Source organism: Lactuca sativa, chromosome 1 (genome assembly GCF_002870075.4).
Source record: "Lactuca sativa cultivar Salinas chromosome 1, Lsat_Salinas_v11, whole genome shotgun sequence".
Lineage (NCBI taxonomy): Eukaryota > Viridiplantae > Streptophyta > Magnoliopsida > Asterales > Asteraceae > Lactuca > Lactuca sativa.
This window is the reverse complement of record NC_056623.2, coordinates 150313724-150338118: the sequence shown is the minus strand read 5'-3', so window position 1 is coordinate 150338118 and position 24395 is coordinate 150313724. Positions and strand designations below refer to the sequence as shown.

At 36.9% G+C, this 24395-nt stretch overlaps 2 protein-coding genes across 2 annotated transcripts; both read left to right on the top strand.

Moving 5' to 3' along the window:
• Positions 1-4047: 4047 nt before the first annotated feature.
• Positions 4048-5918, top strand: LOC122194468 (disease resistance protein RUN1-like). Its single transcript, XM_042897384.1, has 2 exons — positions 4048-4580; positions 5276-5918. Exons 1-2 carry the CDS (start codon positions 4048-4050, stop codon positions 5916-5918), a joined length of 1176 nt encoding a protein of 391 aa, XP_042753318.1.
• A 354-nt stretch (positions 5919-6272) lies between these two features.
• LOC111915823 (disease resistance protein RPP2B) lies at positions 6273-9714 on the top strand. The gene is made up of 6 exons (XM_042902889.2): positions 6273-6404; positions 6791-7120; positions 7205-8119; positions 8212-8809; positions 9233-9297; positions 9388-9714. Exons 1-5 carry the CDS (start codon positions 6282-6284, stop codon positions 9262-9264), a joined length of 1998 nt encoding a protein of 665 aa, XP_042758823.1. The 5' UTR covers positions 6273-6281; the 3' UTR covers positions 9265-9297; positions 9388-9714.
• The last annotated feature ends 14681 nt before the right edge of the window (positions 9715-24395 follow it).

The window sequence follows — 24395 nt, the reverse complement described above, 5'->3', positions numbered from 1 at the left end:
GATCTTATGGTACAGAGGGATGAAGTCTATTCATTTGGAGGTCCAAGGGTGTTATAAGTAGCTTAAATAGGGCACAAACCCTAAAAATTAGGGTTTGCCTCTACATTATGTACGCCATGCGTACTGCCACGTACGTGGGTGAACTCATAATCCATCGATGAGCTAGTACGCTCAGCGTACTCATAGAGTACGCCCCACGTACTAGCTAGGGACTAAAAAGATAGAAAATTTTGCATTAAGGGTTAAAAAAGAAACATACAAAATCTCGAATGTTACACCTGTCATCTGTTGAGCATGATCCCAACGGTTTCCCTTGTCCAATCTGGACCGGAAGGATGTGGGGAAATCACATTAGTGGAGGATCATGCACCAATAATGGTCCTCTATGCTATTATTACAGAGAGAATAAAGGATAATGCCCTAAGCATTACACTTGTCACCGTAGGGAGCGATCAATTCTATTTGGCTTATTATAGACCAAAATTTGTCGTATGGACTTGGACCTGGTACAAGAGCGGTAAGCACCAGAGTCCCAATGTAAGACCACGAGGGCGAGGGCCCAGGTCTGACACTAGGTTGGTTAGTGATCGTTAGCTAGGTCATCCTAAAGATAACATTTATGTTATCTTTAATGTATTCCTATATAGATACGTAAGCAGTGTCCAATGCATGTCTTGACTTCATTTTAGGTCAAAATAAAGGTTTTTGACCGAAAACCTCATGCATGGCTATAAAACCAACTCATACTTCATATCCCTAGCATCAAATACCCCAAATGTCCAATACATTCATAAAGTTGCAAACATCCCCAAATGTCCAATACATTCATAAAGTTGCAAACTTTATGAGATCTTACCACCCCAACTCACCAATACATGAAGAACATGGGACAAATCCAAAGATCTAGCAAAGATTGAGTCTTGGATACTTACAAATGTCTAGAAGATATGCTAGAAGATGAATATGATGCTTGCCCTAAACTAAGTCAGCGTACGTTCTTGATACGTCACGTTGTGGTGGTGCCTCGGATGTTACAATTCAGTATTCAAAAAATTTCAAAAAAAAAATAAAAAAAATTATTTTCCAAATTTTATTTAAATTAGAAAAATCATTTTATAAATTTCCAATGTTTTCTAAACTTTTAAAGTGAAAAATAAAAACTCTATCGATTCTAATAATACGTTTTCTTAAATTTTCATTAAAATTTGAAAGTAAAAATTCAACTTTTACATTTTGAATATATATTTTTGAAAAATAAAACAGTTTTTTTTTAAAACCAAACGAAATCAAATGCACCTTAATATATTTAGATTTAAAATAAAAATAAATCTCCCTATTCTAATAAAAGAGTAGTTTTTAATCTCTTTTTGACATATATATCATCATATTAAGCCTCATAATTAATGCAAATTTTATTTTTAAATCAATGATTATAATTTTAAATAACTAAAAAAACCTCTTAATTAATAATTTATTTAAAATATGTTATTAATAATTTTAAATTTTAACTATTAAAGTTTAATTAATTTTATAACTGTGGTTTCTACGGGTTATAAACTAATAAATAATAAACCAGTAGTATTAAATGCGATCAATCAATGCTCCCGTGTGCAAATATCAAGCTTGTCACTTCAGTACTCTCTATCTTTTAGGAAAATAGATGCCCGTGATATAAAAGTCAATTTCTTCGTTTTATATTATCCCCTAGTTATTGTTCTTTATTTTTTGAAATAATAATAATAATAACAATTATTATTATTATTATTATTATTATTATTTAATAATAGTAATTAGATTAGTTAATAAAAAGGGAATACTAAAAGTACCGGTTAACGGGTATTCCCCTGTTACTAGAAAATTCAATATCAACCATGGATTTGGATTTAAAAGAATTCGGAATTTGAATGAATCTTTTTTTTTTTTTTCTTCAAAATGTGATATGTTTGGTTAATAGTATTTAATTATTTATAATGTAATTAAAATCATTTTAATTGTAAATTTTTTGGTCGGTTTGAAAATTTATTAGATCATCGGCGCTATATATGAATTTACAAGCTACAAGTTAGTTTTATAAGTTTAACAAGGTAATAGCTATAGATTAGATAGAGAGAAAAAATATTCGTTAGTAATTCATTTATAACCGTTTGACATAAGACAAAAGCTAATGTCTAACTTTTAACTGCATGCAAAAATTCCATTTTAGAGACTATCCATGTTAAAAAGGTTTTGCACTAGGGAGAGCAGTGTGTGTATGAATGTTATGAAGTGGTTTTGAAGAACAGATTTCACAATTTTGAGTTTATTTGTTTGTCAAATATATATTTTGTAAACTTAGATTCATTTGTTTTGTGACTGGACTAGTGTTCTTTGATGAATCAACCACGATAAACCGGGTTTTTGGGGCATACAAATGGCGGGAGATGTAGCCGAAGAGGAGAGGTTGAGGTTTAGCATTTCTTTAATCACAACTTTAAGTAATGCAAATTGTCGATGTGTTTCTCTTCGAGTTTTTCAGTTAGGGAAATGGTGGTTGGGGTTGGGGTCATCAATTGGGGTTGGGGTGGCCATTATTAATTCGGCATGTTATACAATAAAGTGATAAAACTTCTTCTAAACATTCGTCTTGGAAATCTGTATAACATTCCAAAATAATAAAGGGATTCATAGTTGTTAATTTGTTTTTCCTTAGATTGTGTAACTTTTACGAATACAAAAAAGTTGGTTCAATTATTAAAATCTTTGGTAGAGCCCTCATCAGATTTGACTTTTATATCTTGATAGTTATTCTTTAGTAGAACCCACTAAATATGGCTGTAATATCTCAATATATTTTTTGTGGAACCCACATATATGACTTTTCTATATCAATAATCAATAGAACAATTTTTATTTTTCTTTTAGAACAGCCAATGGAACAATTTATTAAAAGCCAAGTAGTTGACTGCATTTATAATAATACCTATGTCTAGCAGCAAGAATAAATTTCTAGAGTAATATTGATAGATATGTTTTACTTAAACTAAATATAGTGGGAAGTATGAAAGACCTAAGTTTTTAAAAAAAATTAATTCGATGTGGTCTTATGTGGAAGAAAAAACTCAATTGTATTTTTTTATAAATTTGTTATTAGTGTATCTCACATGTGCATGAAAGAGTCTTATGAAAAACAAACTTGAGTTCCATATATATTTTACAAAAATAATAATTTAGGCATGCTAAATAATAATGAGAACTGATTCATACATAACTTTTTTTCTTGGTACACAACAATTTGTGCTTTAAAGTGTTGTATTATACAACTCTATAATGTATAAATTGTTGTGTATAGTAAAAAACTGTTGTATACGAATCACTTCCCAATAATAATTTTTAGGATTTTTTTCCTAATACTTAACAAAAATTACTTTAAATCATTTTGAAATAGGTAATCGGTTTTAAAATCCAAAAAAACCATTGTGAGTTGTCCCCGAATTTTTTCCAGCATTCCAAAAACAATCAATATGATTTTGGTATCGGTTTCGTGGAATTTGGTTTCACATATCTTGTTACATTTTAGATTAAAATTAAACCGTTACGATCTTTTTTTTTACGGAAACTTGATTGAAACATTGGCAGTCAAAAAATTCAACAATTAATTGGGGCATTGTTTTTTGGAAGTGGGATGTTCTTTAAAAAGCTTTTGAAGTATATGCCTATATGGTTATTAGATTTTATTTTAAGCAGTGGACTTTTTGTTCTATAAAATAAACATGAACACGAGCTGGACAAAATACAAAGTGTAAAAATTACAAAATAAAAAAATACCAAAAACAATGAAAAACATATGTATTAGAATTGATCAACCACAGTATTCCAATATGGTTATTAGATAATGTTGGCAAGTAAATCAAACCTTACATATACTAATGTCGACAAATACAACATGTGTTATTTATAGTAGTTGTTGACTTGGACTCCCTTCATAAAAACCACTACTTGGTGCATCCATTATTCTTAACTTGATTATAAGTCACGTATCTAATCACTCATACCATTTCATAACTCATAATGGTTGTTCTCTCTGAACTTTCTGAAGGATATTCATCTTCATCATCAACACATGGTCATATATATGAAGTATTTTTAAGTTTTAGAGGTATTGACACTCGTCATAACTTTATCGCTAACCTTCATAAGGCCCTCATGGATGCCAAAATCACTACCTTCTTGGACGATGAAGAGATTGAAATCGGGGAAGATCTGAAACCAGAATTGGAGAGTGCCATTAAAGCATCTAGGGCTTCTATTATCGTGTTGTCCAAAAATTATGCCACTTCCACTTGGTGTCTTGATGAACTGGTGTTGATCCTTGAGCAACGGAGGACATCCAATCATGTTGTTATTCCCATATTTTATCATGTTGAGCCCACCCATGTCAGGAAGCAACAAAGTAGCTTTGGAGATGCAATGGATAAGCATAGACAGAAGATGGAGTGTGAGACAAAGGCAGATAAAAGAAGTAAATGGGCTCAAAAGATTGAGCAATGGAGTAAATCACTCACAGAAGTTGCTGATTTAAAAGGGAAAGATGTAAATGACAGGTAACCACATATTTCCATACTCCTTCAACTTTGTTTCATTAAGGCATGAAAATTGAAAAGTCAATATCAACTTGCATTTTAACAAGTTTTTTTCTTTATCATCAAACACGCGTATTTTTATGTAAATAAATTGGATTAAAAATAGTCTTAAAAGTGAATATTAATTTTTCAATCATGTAATCTCATAAAATAGTTTATATATGTACATTAGCTGTTTTAAGTTTTTTTTTTTTTTTTTTTTTTTTTTTTTTTTTTTTTTCTTTTTGTTAATTTTAAGTTAATTTATTTTGATATATCAATTGGATAACTTCTATAAGATTTCGGAAACAAAATTGGGAACTGTTAGTTTCCTATCAGTGACATTTGTTTACATATATGCAAAACCACATCGATGTTAAAATTTAATAGTCTTTTACAACATAATGAAGTTTGGTGGCCGGTTTGTGAAATATTGCATTACATTGATGGCTCTGGTCCGCTTATTCTACAAATAATTGATGATCTTACAAGCCACCAACTTCTATTGTTAGAAAGTGAATATGACATAGCTTTGATAGGATAAACTTAATTAAAAATAATAGCTTAATTTGATACAATTTGATACAATTTGATATGGGTCTTTAGATAAATTAAATCTTCAAATCCGGTTTTGTTTGTTTTGTGGATATTGTTTCGTTATTAAAATCAAATTTCAGGCAAGAGATGGAGTTCATCGAAGAAATTGTTAATGATATCTACCGTATACTGCGTGTACACTTGAGGAGTCCGCTGCCATTACTTATTGGGATGGAGAGTTCCATTACATTCATCACCTCATGGTTGAAAGATGCATCTTCACATACAACAGACATACTCACAATTTTGGGTATGGGTGGGATCGGGAAGACATCTTTAGCCAAATTTGTCTATGGATTGGATTGTCGTGATTTCAAGACTAGCAGCTATATTGGAAATATTAGTAGCAGATGTAATGAAAAATTTAGTGGGTTGCTTGATCTACAAAAACAGCTATGTGATGACATTTCAAAAACAAGTCCGATTCCAGTTGATGATGTTTCTATTTACACCTCAAAGATAGAGAATGTTGTGGCTCGTAAAAAGGTTTTTCTAGTTCTTGATGACATTGATAGTGTCAACCAATTGGATGCATTGCTTGGAAGCAAAGGTTTTTATCCGGGGAGCAAAATCATAATAACAACAAAGGATGCATGGTTGACAGAGAGTTGTGCACTTTTTAAAATGAATGTTAAACCCAAGCATGCAAAGCACTTGCTTCAAGGCTTACATGTGTCTGCATCACGAAAACTTTTGTGTTTACATGCATTCACAACCAACTAGCCTGAGGCAGGTTATGAAGAAGTCTTAGAAAAGTTTGTGGAGTATTGTGAAGGGCATCCATTGGCTCTTGAAGTCTTGGGCAAGTCTCTGCATAATCGAGATGTAGCTTATTGGGAAGATACCGTAAAAGGGCTAAAGAAGGAAGTTGGTTCCCATATAAATAATGTCCTGAGGTCAAGCTTCGACTCTTTGCCATTGGAAAATGATAAGGAATTGTTTAAGCACATTGCTTGTTTTTTTGTTGGAAGAGATAAAGATGATACTGAAACAATATTAAAGGCATGTGATATAAACATAATATCTGGGATCACGAATCTCATTGACAGATGCCTTTTAAGCATCGGATGGCATAACGAGTTGGTGATGCATCAATTGCTACAAAAGATGGGAAGATTCGTGGTATATCAAGTATCACCTCACAAGCCATGGAAGCGAAGTCGATTATGGTGTGATGAGGAGTCATTCAAAGTGTTGAAACAAAAAAAGGTAAGATGTCTTGCATACTTGTTAATAGTAGAGTTTAATGCAAAAAAATAGTGTTATACTTTGGTGGATTTGATTTTTTATAATGTTATACTTTCATTTCTTCCTATAACATCATTGTATTTTAAAAATCTACCCGAATATACCGATGTCATTCAAATACAAAACATTTTTTTGTCGTTATAAGCCGGGTAAATTTTCAAAGTATAATATTCTAATAAGAAAATAACTGAAAGTAGAAAGCTATAATCCGGTAGATTTTTGAAAGTGCAAGGCCTTAGTAAGAGCCAAATTAAAAGTACTATGTATTATGTTTATATGCTTAAATTATATTCTGTTGTCAGATTAACTTATTTTAAATCTCATTTTTCGCTCCTATGTCTTCTTAGGATATGAGAAATCTTCTAGGACTTGCCTTAGACATGCGAAGGCTTGAGAAAGCTGAGAAGTTAAGTGCATCATTTGAGCTGAAAACAGATGTATTGAGTAACATGGATAGTCTCATTCTACTACAACTCAATTTTTTGCAACTTAGTGGGTCTTATGCGAATTTTCCAGAAGATTTAAATTGGTTGTGTATGCATGGATCCCCTTTAAAGTCTATACCTCTCGACTTACCAATGGAGAATTTGGTTTCCTTAGACATGTCATATAGCAATATTATTGAATCATTTGACATTTGTTATAGTTATCCACAACAAGTTCAGAAGAAGCAAAAGGTAACTTGTGTCCTTTTATTATTATTTTTTTCATTTTGAGTTGATGGAATTCACTGCTATTCTAACTTATCTCTATTTCAACAGTTGGATGGATCATGCTTAAAAGATAAAAGGTTGCTTGGAGCATTAAAGATTCTTAACCTAAGTTTCTGTGAACAACTTCGTAGTCTTGGTGGCTTTGACCAACTCCCTGCACTTGAAAAGCTAATAGTTACAAACTGCATCAATTTGGTTGAAGTTTGTGAATCTATTGAGCAATGCTTTGAACTTGTCCTCATTGATTTTAGCTACTGCAAAAAGCTTAGAGAACTTCCAAGAAACATGAGCATGTTAAAGAAGGTTAAAATGTTATTGCTAAAAGGTTGTAATCTCGGTGAATCTCAAATCAATACTAGGGATATGGATTCATCAGAAAAGCTAAAGACTACTAACCTTGGCATAAACACAATAACCACTTACTCTGTAGTTCAGCATGCCATACCAAGTGATTTGAAGTTCTTAACGGTTTCTTTACCGAGATCTTTAGTCAGCTTAGCACTTCAGAATAACAAATTGTCCACAGAATCCTTTCCCATCGACTTCAGTTCCCTATTTATGTTAGAAGAATTATATTTAGATGACAATCCTATAGTTTCCCTGCCCAGTTGTGTGAGAAGCCTTCCTAGGATTAAGATACTTAGCATGCAAAACTGTGAAAAGCTGGTGTCACTCGAGAACCCTCCACATACACTTAGAGAGTTGATGCTTGTTTCTGATTATAGGCCTGCACTACGAAAAGTTTTATTTAATCACAATATGTCCCCACTCAAGTTTTATATAGAGTGGAGAATGTTTGCCCCTTCATCATTTGAAATTGAAGGTGTGGTAAAAATCCAACCAATGACAAGTGTTGAGAAAATGTTATTACGTTGTTTAGGTTGGATTGAGCTAAACTTTCTTAAGGAAAGACACTTAAGAACTGATAGTGTGTCTAGAGGAATAGAGGAATCTGAAATCCAGGTTTGAATCTATCAAACTATCTGTCTTTGTTTGAATATATATCTATATAGAAGTATTATGGTGATTGATCAAAAATTGGTTGTATTTGGCAGATGTATTACGAATTTGGAATATTCAGCACAATTTCTGAAGGCAAAGAGATGCCGAATTGGATTACGGATAGAAGCCAGGGGACATCAATATCATTTACCATCCCATCATCTTCTAAAAAGCTCATAGGCTTGAATTTCTGCTTTGTGAATACGTTGCAAATTGGAGAAGGTGACTCCATATATACACCAATGATAAAAATTAGTAATATAACAAAGAACCTAGTCTGGATATACCAGCACTACATTGACGATGTTGATGGCGGGTGTTTGATGTTTTTAAGCCATTGGATGTTTGGGATGAATGAGATGGAAGGTGGTGACCATGTTACTATTACCATGAGTAAGAAACCATATGATAGAACTAGTCAAGTGGCAATAGAATGTGGGGTTAGTTTTGTGTATGATGATGGAATTACGGATGAAGAAAAACTTTCTTTGAGTTATTACAAGTCATGGAATCACATCATTGGTAGAGATCTCACTGGATTTCAATTAACAACCGGAGAATACCTCCTAAGCATGGAGCGATTTATGATTCATGTTGATGACTTGTTAATATGGGATCGTCACCTTGTTGGAGATGGTGCCCGGTTTAAAGGTATAAACATTAATTATTATGTATTGTTTTATATCTTGTATTTGTTTAGCAAGAAGATAATGGAGATCACACAACCAACACATTGTTGTTGATATTAGACTTGGATTTTTCTCATGGAGAAATACTTGTTTCCTTATATAACCATAAGTTGCTAGAACAACAATTTCTTCCACCACGAATATATATGCTACTACTAGGGCTATCCATCAGAGTTGACCAATATTTGATATAAATAGATGCATCATGCATATTTTGGACCTGTGAACTCAAACTCAACACATTACTAAAATGATAGTATGCTAAAATCCCCTTTAACAATATCCATATAAGACCAAAACTTTATAGTCTATCAATGATGGATACTCCATGTTTTGACTTTATGTGATCATTATCAAATCTTTTTAATATATTTCTTTTACTCAGATAAGCTAGTGAACTTCAGAGCTTTCCCTTAGAGGAAGCCTGGCGTATGGAAGATGGCCCCTAAGGTATTTTTATGTTCTGAAACTCATTATATCGTAACATAAATAATAAAAAATACACAAACCAATGCTTATTAAATAGATGTTTTCTTGCAGTGACTACTTGAAGCTTAGGATTTACGATTGTTGTAACAAATATGTCAAAAGCTCCTTGAAGCCATATCATAGGTTACATTGTCTTAATTTTAATATGCAATTAGTGTTTGCTAGCTACCAAAGCCATTTGGTTCTAAGTCGTCTTCTTTTCAGATGTGTTTAGGTTTTATAATGGCAATGAAGTTGCTTTTTGTCTTACAGTTTTGTTATCCCAAAGAATTGGATTACAGACATGTATGTCTAAATTTAATTCAATAGACTACTACAAACAAAAAGGCTTATATGACCTGGTTAAATCAATTAAATAATGTGGTTTTGTGAAAATAACCATTGGGGTTTACATCCAAAATTACACTATGTTACAATTAACAACCTACACAAGTATACAGAAACTAAGCCTTACAACCAAAACATATACTCAATACAAAGAGTATGCTCTTATGAACAAGTTCTATTGATTTAGACATGCTAAATAACCGACCATTATAGTCATTGATATAAACATGTTTGAATGTCACAAAAAAAACTTTGATTTGGTCATTTCTTACTGCATAAAACTTACATTTAAATTTTCAAAAAAGAAGTTGTTAACATATAGCAAAGGGATTGTCCCACAATTAGCATCTATCCTCCATCCTCACTGAAAACAAACACAACAAAAAATCAGTGTTTTGTCTGACATTTCAAAACAGTTGAATTTAACAAATAACCATTAAGAAAACTTTTCAATGTGGGAGAACTTCATATATGCCATTCTCAAACATCAAAATATCTTATTTGTCAGCTCCCATTTTACTGCATTACAACTATCAAATAACACCAACAACTTAGTGTGCTTGGTTCTTTGTTTTCCATGACATAATGTTTTGGACTAAGTCGATACTGCAAGAGATTCTACAGGAATCATGTGAAAGTGTTATAGCATTCGAGTAATCAGGTTGTAAAAAAAACAAAAAAGAAATTGAAATATGATTCAAAGAAAAGCATGCACCTGTGTTCCAAAGTTGATTCCCTTGCTTGCCAGAGCATCACATGCATGCACCTGATATTGTCTAAGCAGCATCTATGGCTAGTCCAATTACTTACTCAACTTATTTACAAAGTATATGAGGCTTTCTAGGAACTACAAATAAAACAAGACAGTATGAACTCCATTTGCATGATGAATGGTTGATCTAATTACTTAGTAAAACTCTCCGTGGTAGTTGTTTGTAGCTAATTCTTAAAAATCACAAAAGTTACTAAGGCTCAATCACTATGTAAACATATAATCGATGTCTAAACTTATCAAGCTCTGATTGGTCCTTTCTACGCACAAAGAATGATTCCTAAATGTTGTCAAGCAAAATCGATACTAGAAACTCAGTTTGTAACTAAAAGTATGCTACTTCCAACTCGCGTGCATGTAAAACCAAAAAAATCCAACCACCCATATATCCGTAAACAACCCTCCCCTAAAAACCGAAGGATGTATGATCTGCTTTTTATCTTGAAATTGTAATTGATTTTGCAATAAAACTGTAGTAGAATTCAAGCTCATGGTTCCATATACTTGTTCTACTATCAACTGTGTAACCCAATATATTAATGGAAGTTGGAAGTTGAATGCAGAACACACATAGAAAATTGATTCACTTAAAGAATATGCTATTCGACAGAAGCCGACCAGAGTGGCATGAGAAAAGGCTATGGCGGTGGCGCTCCGTGGTGGTAAGGAGGAGAGGTGGCCGGGGATAGGGTTTTCCGGTTCGTTTTTTTGTTGTAGTGAAGAATACGCATGTTTCTACTTTCTAGTTGGAAAATGTGAAATGGTGAGTGTGGGCAAAAGGAATCTAATTTTCAACTTGATTTTTCTTATTTTACGCCTTTTTCCCGAGTTCCACTTAAGGAGAGAAATGGGAGGATACGGAGGGAAAGCGATTTCATTAATGGAAGGAAAGTGAGGGGAGGGGAAGGATTTTAGAGTCATATTTTTCTTCCAAATTTTCCTCCCAAATTGGGCGGATTTGGAAAGAAAGTGAGGGGAAGAAAAATTTTAAGTTTTATTTTCTTTTTCCTCCTAACTCGGGAACACAAATGGTGTGTTTGACAAAAGTAGCTGTTAGCTGAAAGCGGGTAGCGGATAGCTGGTAGCGTGTAGCAGGTAGTTGGTAGCGAGAAGCTGTAGTTTTTATTTGTTATATGAATGTTTGGCAAAAGTAGCTGGAAGCTTTTGAAATATATAAAATTACATAAAAGAACAATTGATTAAAAATAAATAAATATATAAATATATTTTTAAGGGTAATTATGGAAATTAATTTCAAAAGCTCAGGAGCGTTTAGTTAAACGCTACGTGAAGTAGCTTTTAGAATCAGAGCGTTTTGTTAAAACTAAAAGCTAAACGCTCCTACTGTCAAACGAAGTTTTTTGTTTAAACTTGAGCGTTTTATTAAAAGCTAGAAGCTAGAAGCTCCTAAACGCTTCCAAAAGCTCCGTGCCAAACACGCCCAAAAACTAAAAATTTTCCTTTCTTTTCCTTCGAACTCGGGAACACAGAATAATGAATATTTTCCTTCACCTCCCTTTCTTTCTATCTAAATTTTCCTTTCCTTTCCTTATCATATAATATTAATATTAATAGAAAAAATAATCTTTTTGAAGTTAAAGATATTATAATATAATGATTTTTTTTAAATAACCATTTGTTTTAAAAAAAATACATAATTCTTATAATTAATTTTAGAAGATCTAACATTAATAAATTTTAGAAACTCTATTTAAACATCATTAACATTTTTATACTTGGTAGTTAAATATTAAATAGCATGGTTCTAAAAAGTATGTTATAGCTTAAAGGCTTGTATATGATGTCATTCTGTAAGAAACGTCGCATTTAGAGCCTTGCTAAGTATATGATGTTAAGTATTTTAGTATTTCTTGTGTTTGTATGTCTATAGGGAAACGATTTCCGTGTTTTATAAAATAACTAAATATGTCGCCTATATATATGTCGAATGTATGATGATAGTTGTTAGGAAGTAAAGCGAAAAACAAGAAAAACCAAAAGCACACAATGCATAGTATTTATGTGTTCAGACCTACGTCCACAAGTACATTTCAACAGATTTGTCTATCACTCTATAATAAAGACAGACTTCAAATTACTAGCAGACATGCATATTTATAGTGAAGGGATCAAACCTAAAACCGTAATGGGTCAAACCCATAAATCTATAGTCCCATGAAAGGTGTCAACCAATTATATTTCGCCATGCATCGACTTTTAGAACATTCATCATTGGTATGTATTTCATGAGCATTAGCAACACACATGATGGAGCATCATGATCCATAATGGCTCATCATGATATAAGAGTGGCACATCAAGATCACCATGGCTCATCAACTATCATAGTGGAGCATCGAGCAATAATCCTTGAGCATATTTGACTTTTGAGCTTCCTTCAACAAACTTGAGCAACCTATGGGACTTCACAACACAAGTGACACATCAAGAATATCATGGCTCATCAAGGAACACATGTGTTGCATCTTGCACCATGATGGTGCATCAAGCATGAAGATGGAACGTCAAGATACCTAGATGGTGTATTCACTCATAGATTATGCATCAGGCTTCAGTATAGGATCATCCTCCTTTAAAGTGGCACACCTTGACAATGAGTGGTGCACTTGCTTCCTAAGGTGTCGCATCCACATCATAGATGTGGCATCTTCATCAAGAATGGCGCATCTAGAACAACAGTGGCACATCTTGACTTCTAAGTGGTGCATCCAAGCATAAGATGGCCCTTCCATGCACCAAGATGCTCTATTCAACTTCCAGGTGCTTCATACCCCCTTTCAGAAGATTCACTCCTTTGTCACATGATTCGTTCCGTTGTATATCTGTGTAAGTTGAAAGTAACTAAGCACTCACTTGTTAAAAGTGGATGATGTATGGTTAGGTTAATGCTTCGCCTAACACCTTAGTTTTTCCTTTCAAAAGACCTAGATGTAAATATCACTACGTCTTAGTCTTTGTTTTTAAATTATAACAACAATAGTTTAGATTCTTCAATAATTCCAATGAATACTTCAAGTTCTATCAAATAAGGAATAACCAAGTAAGATCATATTTGAAGTAAGATCATATCGGAGGTAGGATCTGTTTGGTATACAGAGTATGGAAAATCCATTTTAAACACCTCATTAAATTTAGACTTGACATCACTTTCGTAAGTATATGAATCAGTATTATGACTGGAATCACTGATAAATGTTATTTAAGAGTTCATAATAACATTTATGAATATAATATAAGTTACACTTAAAGCATAGTAAGTCCAACTTAAGTTATAGAGTTTTTTTTGACAAAACATGTAAAAGTTTGCATGTAGAACTTCAACCCGGAAGCTTCTTTTTGTCGAACTCAAAGGGTTGGAATATTTAGAGAGAAGTAGGATTGTATTTTCTTGTGCTAACACGTAGCAAGATCTGGTTGGTCGTTTTCGCATTTATCAGGTAAAATCTTCAATCTTCTAAAAATCGTATCTTTCACATATTAGTGCCATTTTCGACGTTCTTTATATACACGTGTTCGTATCGACGAGTACTATAACATTCCTTTAGATTCCAATAGATAATTCTTATACTATTTTATATTTTATATTTTATATTTTATATTTTATATGCATGGACTTATGATCAGTATCTCTACAAATTTTGTTTATATTATTTATCCTTAATAATATTAGCAATAAGGCATGAAGCACATAATAGACACGCAAACGATAAACTAGCATGCTTATTTTATGAAATCCATCTCATATCGTGCTCATTTATAGTTGGCCAACATTCATATCAATACAACATAACTTTTCTTACAACCACCTTACAAAAGTTTCCTTTTAACTTTAACGATACTCTATTGTCATAAAAAGTCTTGTAGAATCGTGGTGTTGAATGATACATTCGAAAACTAAAGTTCACACTAGAAAATGCTTCGAAAGGTGTCAACATATGTGTGAAGCCATGCTTAGTCATAGTATTTTGGAGTACACATGAGGTTACTCCTTATATGTTAGTTATGTTGTAAATTTATAACCATGTTGGTGTTGGTGCACTTACGGCTCATTCTGACCCATATTTACATTACATGGATGTAAAGATTGTGTTTCAAAATAGAGACATTAAGGAAATGATTTACATATTTAACTATAAAACTTTGTATTGAGGGATCAAATATGGTAACCACCATCATCTCTCGCCACTCATTATAGCAGTATTTTACCATTTTAGTCACTAATACTTCTTCAGGAAACATATAAGCTGGTACATAAAGATTTTCAATCAATTTTTTTTTCATTTTTATATATTCAGTATACTAGAGTAAAATTACATTATGTGGAAACATGTTATGAATGTGTGTGTATAGTCGAACCTTGCCCTTCTCACGAATCAATGAAGTACCTGAAAAACATTTCTATTCAGCTAGGTAAGCACGAAGCTTAGTTTCACTAAAATACCATATACCATAATATATGTACAATGCATACACATAACGGCTCATGATCCCTTTGTCGATCCACCAATAAAACGTATAATGGCCTTCAACATAAAGTTGGTCCGCCCCTTGGCCGTCATTATAAAGTTGGTCTTCCCATTGGCCTTCAACATGAGGCTGGTCTGCCCGAGTCTATTGGCCTTCAGCATAAAACTGGACCGCTCTCAACTTGCAAAAAATATACCAACACGTATACAACAAAAAACAGTTCCACACGATAGGCAACTAACTAAACTAGTCTAGTGGCCTAATTGCATTTTACAAAGCAACTATATCCTAACATAGAGAGGATACATATTGGAGTATAAAATATAGTGAGAAAAACATACATGGACAGTTACTCAAACGATTAACAATTTTTTGGTGATCCTACTGTCGATCCAATTGTCAGGTAACACGTCTAACAAGTATTAATTTATAATATTACAACTTATTAATCCATATCACAATCTGGTAATGAAAGCTAGATCTTTCACTAATCCCAAAGAATACCAATAGTTCTATCAAAGAAGGATCAAACATGCAGGACGGTTGGGAGGCAAGACCATTACAACATATAGCTTTCCTAAAACCCAACAACCAACCCACCATGTCAATTCTAGACACCATGTCAATTCTAGACACCTCTCACTATGAATATAAATACACACTACATTTAAAGCATAGTAAGTGTACCCTAACTTACAGAGATTCTTAGTGAAAAGCCGAAAAAGTCGTTGGTAGGACCTCGATACCGAGCACTTCTACCTACCTGACTCCTAGCTTCAAAGCCTTTCTATGAAAGAGATTCCCCAAAATCCCAAAAAACTATAGAGAAAGTCAGATTTGAGAGAGAGAGAGAGAGAGAGAGAGAGAGAGAAAGAAGAGGAAAAAGAGGAAATGGGTGTGAGAAAGAAGAGGGTTGCACCAACTATTTATAGCCAGAATTCTTGTAGGGGAGCACCATGCTTTTTGCCTTGTGAGCTGAGATTTTTGGTGGTGCCACGTGTTGACAGCCCTGCAGTCCAAGCCCCCTACTTCTAGAAGCGCGTTGTGCCTACCTGTGTGAGACGCTTTTCGAGAAAAACTTCAAAAAACGTATCTTTCTCATACGAGCTCAGTTTTTAACGTTCTTTGTATCTACATGTAACTATCGATGAGTACTACAACTTTCATTTAGAATCAATCGGCTAATTCTCACTTTATTTTTGAAGTTATATTTTTAAAAGGCTTTGAATGTTAAAGTTTATAGAAAAATCATAACTCTTTTTGATGATTTTAGTGTCACCGGTTCATTTTATGTAATGAGGCTTATATATATATATATATATATATATATATATATATATATATATATATATATATATATATATTTTCAAAGGGTATTATATCTTAGTTTAACACTGTAATATCCTGACTCCCAGGTATAAGATTTATACATATTTATTTATGAGTTGACTGAGCAACTCAACGAGTTGGATGCCCAAACTCGTCGAGTAGAAATAGATTGGCCACTTGGGTTTAATGACCAACTCGACGAGTCGGACGGACCAACTCGGCGAGTTGGCGCTGTGAGTGGAAACCTAAATCTTCGGGGTTGGGTCCTATTTAAAGGACCTTAGGCCCTCATTTCTGTCACCCTTTTCATCTTAGAGCCTATGAGAAACCCTAGACCTGTCCTATTCATCGTGAAGAGAGAGAGAGAGAGAGAGAGAGAGAGAGAGAGATAGAGAGAGAGAGACCAAATTGAGCATTCTTGTACATTTTTGGAAGAAGAATTGGAGAGCAGTGTGGATTTGATCAAGGAGGGGCTGTGGATGTAGTTTTTTTCTTTCATTAGCTTCTGTGTGGAGGTAAAAACCTCTTATCTTGGGCACTTCTTTTGCTAGATATCATTTTGGGAAGTTTTTAGGGTTTTCTTCCATCTATCTTTGTTATTGAATCACTTGAACATGACTTGAGGTCAAAACCTCAAATCTGGATTGTAGGAGGTCTTATGAGCCCAAAGATTCGAACTTTACTGAGCTAGTGGCAAGCTTTTATGCATACAACCCCATATGGAACTTAGGTTGGCATTTCGAGCCCTAGATGTCATGGATGGATGTTAAGTCTCCAGCTTTACATGACAAGTGAGACTTAGGAGGCTAGATCTAGAGTTTGGGGTTGTAAGTCTGCCTTAAAATGTCGGAATGAGAAAAAAGACTTAAGGGACTCGGCGAGTTGATGAGCCAACTCGACGAGTCGGTTAGGGTTTTCCGTCGATGAGTCTGTATACATGGTAACTCAGTGAGTTGATTAGTTAACTTGATGAGTTGAGTTGGAATTTCGCGATGTTTCTGAGGAAAACAAGGGGACTCGATGAGTCACACGGATGCACTCGATGATTTGGGTCAACATGGACTATTGACTCGAGTGTTGACTTCTGTTGACTTTAGTGTTTTGGTCAAGATAGGGTTTAGAGGGACAATGGAGGGTAAAATGGTCTTTTACCCATCCCAAGAGCTAGAGAGAGAAACTAACTTAGTTTATTTAGAGTTGTAATTGAAGTGTTAATTAGAGATAATTATCATATGTGTTATGCGGAGGCTAGATCGGTGATTTGTGTACGAGGTTTATTTGCTTGCTTACGAGGCGAGTCTTCTCACTATACTTTTTTAGAGTGGTAATCTTTGTGTGACCATAGGGTCTTGTGTGCTTATATTGAGTATTGTGATATCTTGCATTATGTCTTTGTGATTTATGTTGTGTATTATTCTGAGCTTACTAAGTTAGGATCGGAGGGTCCACCCGAGTTGTGGGACCGGAGGGTTCCTATGAGACACATTGACCGGGGGGTCTTATTCGAGTATAGTCATGAGAGGCTAATGAGATATATGTGGTATTTTGGGGAACTCACTAAGCTTTGTGCTTACCATGTTATGGGATATGTGTTTCAGGTACTTCTCAGGATCACTGGAAGGCGCCAACTTGATTGTAAACAGGAGATGGAGTTATGTTTTTGAGGATCCTCGATTTTATTCGAATAATTGTGAACATGTGTTTTTGATAATTTGACATTTTGGGATTTTTTGAAATGTGTTAATGACATTTATGTGATTTTAAAAATGAAAATTTTCTTTGTAAATTTATGATGTTACAAGTTGGTATCAGAGCCTTGGTTTAAGGGATTCGGATGTACCTTCGGGTGTGTCTGGACTCAAACTGAGGATTTGAGAAAGTTTTTCAAAAGAAATGATTTTTGTAAAATGAGAAAGAGTTTTAAGAGAAAAACAAATTGGAACAGTGTGTACAATCATCCAGAGCCTGAACGGTGATTTCCCAAAATACTCTTACTTATTTGTGTTATGAGATATTTATGAGATGTTAAGGATGTATGTTAGAGGATAGGCTAGGTGTTTCATATTTTAGTGCTAGAGTTTCCTGATTTGTGATGCCTTAGCCTAGGAGTTGTTGCTATTTATTATTTGCCTTGAGTGTGTGCCGAGTAAGAGTATCTACCAAGAATCACTTAGAAAGAGTTCTAAGTCGAGGGATAATCTAGGAGAGATATCTAGATGAGTATATAAGGAGTCTGCTAAGAGAGTTGTCTGATATTCGTGAGAATTAGAGAACTTGTGAATTGGAATCCTAGGAGGAGGACTTTGGGTGACTATAGGTTGGTGTGGAAGGTAGTATTGGGCCTGTACTACTCAAAACACTAGATCTATATGCAACCCAAGTAAGAATCCTTAGGTTACTAAGGAGCATGTAAGGATAGGAAATCGAGTGTGAGTATGCTCAAACGAGTCTCTGATTATTTTTGTGTTGTGTTTCAGAGACATCATGGTGGGTACACGCCACAATCCCAAGAGCAGTGGGACCAGTGACGAGGAAATCCACAGGATGATTCATGAGGAAGTGGCCGTAGCCATTCGAGAGGCGATATCAGAGATGTTTGGGTCTATTAAGACCACCCTGATTAAGACATATGATGAGCAATATGTTGCTGTTACTGAGGTTGCTGCTACTGCAGCCACCGCAACTGTTGTCCCCGCTAGGCCACAAGGAGGCGACTCTTTGTTGTTCCAGGAGTTCAGTAACATGAAGCCTCCAGAGTTTGATGGGACACAGGATCCGATTTCTTCCATGAGATGGATCTCTGACATTGAGGGATTTTTTTACACACATTCATGCCCAGATCACTTGAGAGTTCGGTTTGCGCTGAACCAGCTTCGCTTAGGAGCGAAGGACTAGTGGAAGTTTGTGACTACCAGTTTTAGTCCTGCAGATCATGCTGCAGTGACATGGGAGAGGTTCACACAGTTGTTCCGAGACGAGTATGTTCCCCCGGTGGAGAGGGAGCATTTGGCCTAGGATTTTCTGTCTCTCAAGCAGGAGTCAAAGTTAGTGACTGAAATTATGAGGATGTTCCATGAGAGGGCATTGTTCTGCCCTGAGCACGTGTCCACCGAGCAAGCACGTGTGAGTCAATATCTGAGCATACTAAGGAGGGATATATGGGAGTTCGTGGCGCACTCGTCATACCAGACATTGGCTGAGCTTCAGATGAATGCTAGGCAAAGGGAGATTGAGCTAGAGTTATAGACCTGAGAGTTCGAGGAGTCTCGGGGTAGGGACCGGAGACCAGTACAGTCACAGCTGGCGACGGAGCAGGCTAAGCCCGCTGATATGAGAGTTGGAGGCCAGAAGGGCCACACTTATGGCAAGTACGCCAAGAGTCACGAGGGATCGTGTCATGCAGGGATTTGCTACAAATGTGGAAAAGAGGGGCACATGGTAATGGATTGCCCTAAAGGGTTTGCATTTTGCTTTCACTGCAACCAGACCGGCCATTGGAAGGCCGAGTGCCCTCAGCTCATTCAGGGATTAGCTCAGGGTTTCACACATGTTGCTTTGCGTGCTAGTGATAGTTAGCCAACGAAGGTCGAGACAGTCAGGGCTCGTGGGAGAGCTTTTCAGTTGACAGAGGAGGAAGTCCGCACAACACCTGATGTTGTGGCTTGTACATATTTACTTATTTATATTATTTTGAGGTTTGTTGTTCTTATATTGTGTTGTATGTAGGTACTTTTCTTGTGAGTTCTGTAGCTGTTTTGGTGTTATTCGACTCGAGTGTGATTCGATCCTTTGTGTCTTTAGATTTTAGTCTTCACATTAGTATCCGACGTGAGACGATGAGTCAACCTCTGAGGGTTTTTATAGACAATGAGCATGTGGTTTTTGCTACTGATGTATTTCGAGGATGTGTACTAGAGATTGTTGGTGTTGAGTTCCTAATAGACCTGGTGTCGATCGCGATTGGTGATGTTTGCGTCATAGTGGGCATGGATTGGTTGAGTCGGTTTGGAGCTATGATCAACTGTGAGTTTCCAATCGTGACCATACGAGACCCTAGTGGAGGAGTGCTTACGGTGTATGGTGAAGGTACTCGATCTGGATCAGCTTTCTGCTCTGCTGCCAGGGCGAGACAGAGTCTACATCAGGGTTGTATGTGCTTTTTAGCATATGAGATGGATACGCGGGTTGTTACAGAGAGACCGAGTTCTATCTCCGAGGTACCGATAGTGTGCGAGTTTCCAGATGTTTTTCCTGAGGAGTTGACGGGGGCGCCTCCCGAGAGGCAGCTGCAGTTCTGGATTGATTTGGTTCCGGGTGTGGCTCCTATTGCCAAGGCACCTTATCACCTCGCATTGCCAGAGATGCAAGAGTTATCCTCACAACTCCAGGAGCTGCTGGGGAAGGGTTTTATTAAACCAAGTAGCTCACCGTGGTGTGCACTGATCCCTTTTGTCTAGAAAAAGGATAGTTCATAGCGGATGTGCATTGATTACCGGGAGTTGAACATACTGACGTCAAGAACCGTTATCCACTAACGAGGATCGACGATTTATTCAATAAGTTGTAGGGGAATTGTGGTTTACCAAGATTTATTTGAGATCTGGATATCATCAGATGAGATTTCGCGGGGAGGATATCCAGAAGACGACCTTCAGAACTCGTTATGGACACTACGAGTTTGTGGTGATGCCTTTCGGACTCACCAATGCACCGGTGGCATTCATGGATCTTATAAACTGGGTGTGCAGGCCCATGTTAGACCGATCGGTGATCGTGTTCATTGATGATATTCTAGTATACTCGAGGTCCAAAGAGCAGCATGAGGAGCATCTTCGGGAGGTTCTTGGAGTATTGAAGATGGAGAGGATTTATACGAAATTCTCCAAGTGTGATTTCTGGTTACGAGAGGTCTAGTTCCTGGCGAAGCTTGCTAATCAGAATGGGATTCTGGTCGACCTGGCTAAGACTGAGGCAGTTATGAGATGGGAGGTGTCGAGAACCTCGTCCGAGATCAGGATTTTTTGGGTTTGGCTGGCTACTACCAGAGATTTATCAGAGACTTCTCCAAGATTGTCGTTCCTCTTACCAAATTGACCTGGAAGGGTGTTACTTTTGTCTGGGGGTCCGAGCAGCAGGCCTCATTCGAGACTCTTCACCAGAGATTGTACGAAGCTCCAGTGTTGGCCCTTCCTGAGGGAGTGGAGGATTTTGTGGTTTATTTTGATGCATCTATATCAGGGATGGGTGCGGTATTGATGCAGAGGGGGCACGTGATAACATATGCATCGAGGCAGTTGAAGACTCATGAGACGAGGTATGCCACCCACGATTTGGAGCTGGGGGTGGTGGTGTTTGCCCTCAAGATTTGGCGCTACTATGTGTATGGTGTCCGATGTACCATATACACAGACCAGAAGAGTCTAAAGTATCTCGTGGTTAAGCCCAACTTGAACATGAGACATAGACGATGGTTGGATGTAGTGAAAGAGTATAATTGCGAGATCTTATATCACCCAGGCAAGGCTAATGTGGTAGCCGATGGCTTGATCCGTAGAGCAGAGTGTGCTCCGATCCGTGATATGTGTATGAGGATGACGGTGATGACTCCAGTATTAAATACCATCCGAGAGGCCGGGGTGGAGGCTGTGAGACTGGAGAACCGCAAGACGGAGCGGGTGATCGGATAGGTTTAAGATTTTGAGACGGATAGTCGGGGACTTATGACTTTATGTGGGCAGATATGGGTGCCTTATACAGGCGGAGCTCAGCGCATACTAATGGAGGAGGCACATAGATTGAGATTCTCGATCCATCTGGGGCCACTAAGATGTATTTGGATCTGAAGAGAGATTACTGGTGGCCCTGTATGAAGAGGGATGTGGCATGGGTAGTTGAGAGGATCTTGACCTGTCACTGAGTTAAGGTGGAGCACTAACGTCCACATGGCCCATTACAGCCTCTAGAGATTCCTCAGTGGATGTGGGAACAAATTTCCATGGATTTTATCACCAAATTACCGAGGACTGCGCAAGGTGTAGACACAATATAGGTGATTGTAGACCGGCTGACGAAGAGTGCTCACTTCCTTGCTATCAGTGAAAGATCTTCTGCAGAGAAGTTGGGCGAGATTTATGTGCGAGAGGTGGTGGCATGGTATGGAGTGCCGACATTGATAATGTCAGATCAGGATGTGCGTTTTACTTCCAGGTTCTGGAAGAAGTTTCAGGAGGATTTGGGTACCCGGTTGCACTTCAGTACCGCATACCACCCACAGACAGATGGTCAGAGTGAGCGGCCAATTCAGACTCCCATCTGAGTTGGGATACTTATTTGCCCTTGGCTGAGTCTTCGTACAACAACTACCATCATTCCAGTATTTGTATGCCTCCCTTTGAGCTCTTATATGGGAGGAGGTATCGGACTCCCATCTATTGGGGAGAGGTGGGGATGAGAGTGGTGGGTGGCACTGAGATAGTGCTCAAGACGATCGAGTAGATTCAGTAGGTTAGACAGAGGTTACTGATGGCCCATAGTCACCAGAAGAGTTACGCAGACCGGCGATGATCCGAGCTAGAGTTCCAGGTCGGAGATTTTATCCTCCTAAAGGTATCCCCATGGAAAGGGGTGATCCGATTCAGGAAACGGGGCAAGCAAGGCCCTAGATACATTGATCCTTTCAGAATGATCGTCTGAGTGGGTAAGGTAGCCTACTGGTTGGAGCTATCTGCAGAGTTGAGACAGATACATAACACCTTCCATGTGTCTCAGATGAGGAAGTGTGTAGTCGATGAGACAGCGGTGGTATCCTTAGAGGACATTCAGGTAGATGCCAGCCTGAATTACATTGAGAGGCTGGTAGCGATTTTGGATAGAAAATTTAAGACCCTGAGAAACAAGGAGGTGTGACTGGTTAAGGTGCAGTGGGAGCACCGTAGGGGATCTGAGTGGACTTGGGAGCCGGAGTGCGAGATGTGCGAGCAGTATCCAGAGTTATTTCAAGAGCAAGACTTCGAGGGAAAATTCTGGTTCTAGTGGGGGAGTATTGTAACATCCTTACTCCCAAGTATAAAGTTTATATATTTATTTATGAGTTGACTGAGCAACTCGACGAGTTGGATGCCCCAACTCGTCGGATAGAGACGGATTCGCCACGCGGGTTTAATGACCAACTCGATGAGTCGGAGGGACCAACTCGGCGAGTTAGCGTTATGAGTGGAAACCCTAATTCTTCAGAGTTGGTTCCTCTTTCAAGAACCTTAGGCCCTCATTTCCGCCACCCTTGTCATTTTAGAACCTGTGAAAAACGTTAGACCTGTCCTATTCGTTGTGAAGAGAGAGAGAGAGAGAGAGAGAGAGAGAGAGAGAGACCAAATTGAGCATTCTTGTGCATTTTTAGAAGAAGAATTGGAGAGCAACATGAGTTTGATCGAGGAGGGGCTGTGGATCTAGTGTTCTTCTTTCATTAGCTTTTGTGTGGAGGTAAAAAGCTCTTATCTTGGTCACTTCTTTTGCTAGATCTCATTTTTGGAAGTTTTTTTGGGTTTTCTTCCATCTATCTTTGTTATTGAATCACTTGAGCATGGATTGAGGTTGAAACCTCAGATCTGGATTGTAGGAGGTCTTATTAGCCCAATGATTCGATCTTTACTGAGCTAGAGACAAGGTTTAATGCATACAACCCCATATGGAACTTAGGTTGGCATTTCGAGCCCTAGATGTCATGCATGGATGTAAAGTTTCCAGATCTACGTGACAAGTGATCCTTAGGAGGCTGGATCTAGAGTTTGGGGTTGTAACTCTGCCTTAAAACTTCCGAATGAGAAAAGAGACTTAAGGGACCCAACGAGTTGATGAGCAAACTCGACGAGTCAGTTAGGGTTTTCCCCCAATGAATCTGGACACATAGTAACTCGGCGAGTTGATGAGTTAACTCAACAAGTTGAGTTGGAATTTTGCGATGTTTCTGAGGAAAACAAGGGGACTCGACGAGTCACACTGATGTACTGGACGAGTTGGTTCAATATGGACTGTTGACTCGAGTGTTGACTTCTGTTGACTTTAGGGTTTTGGTCAAGACAGTGATTATGGGGACCATGGAGGGGTAAAATGGTCTTTTATCCATCCCAAGAGCTAGAGAGTGAAA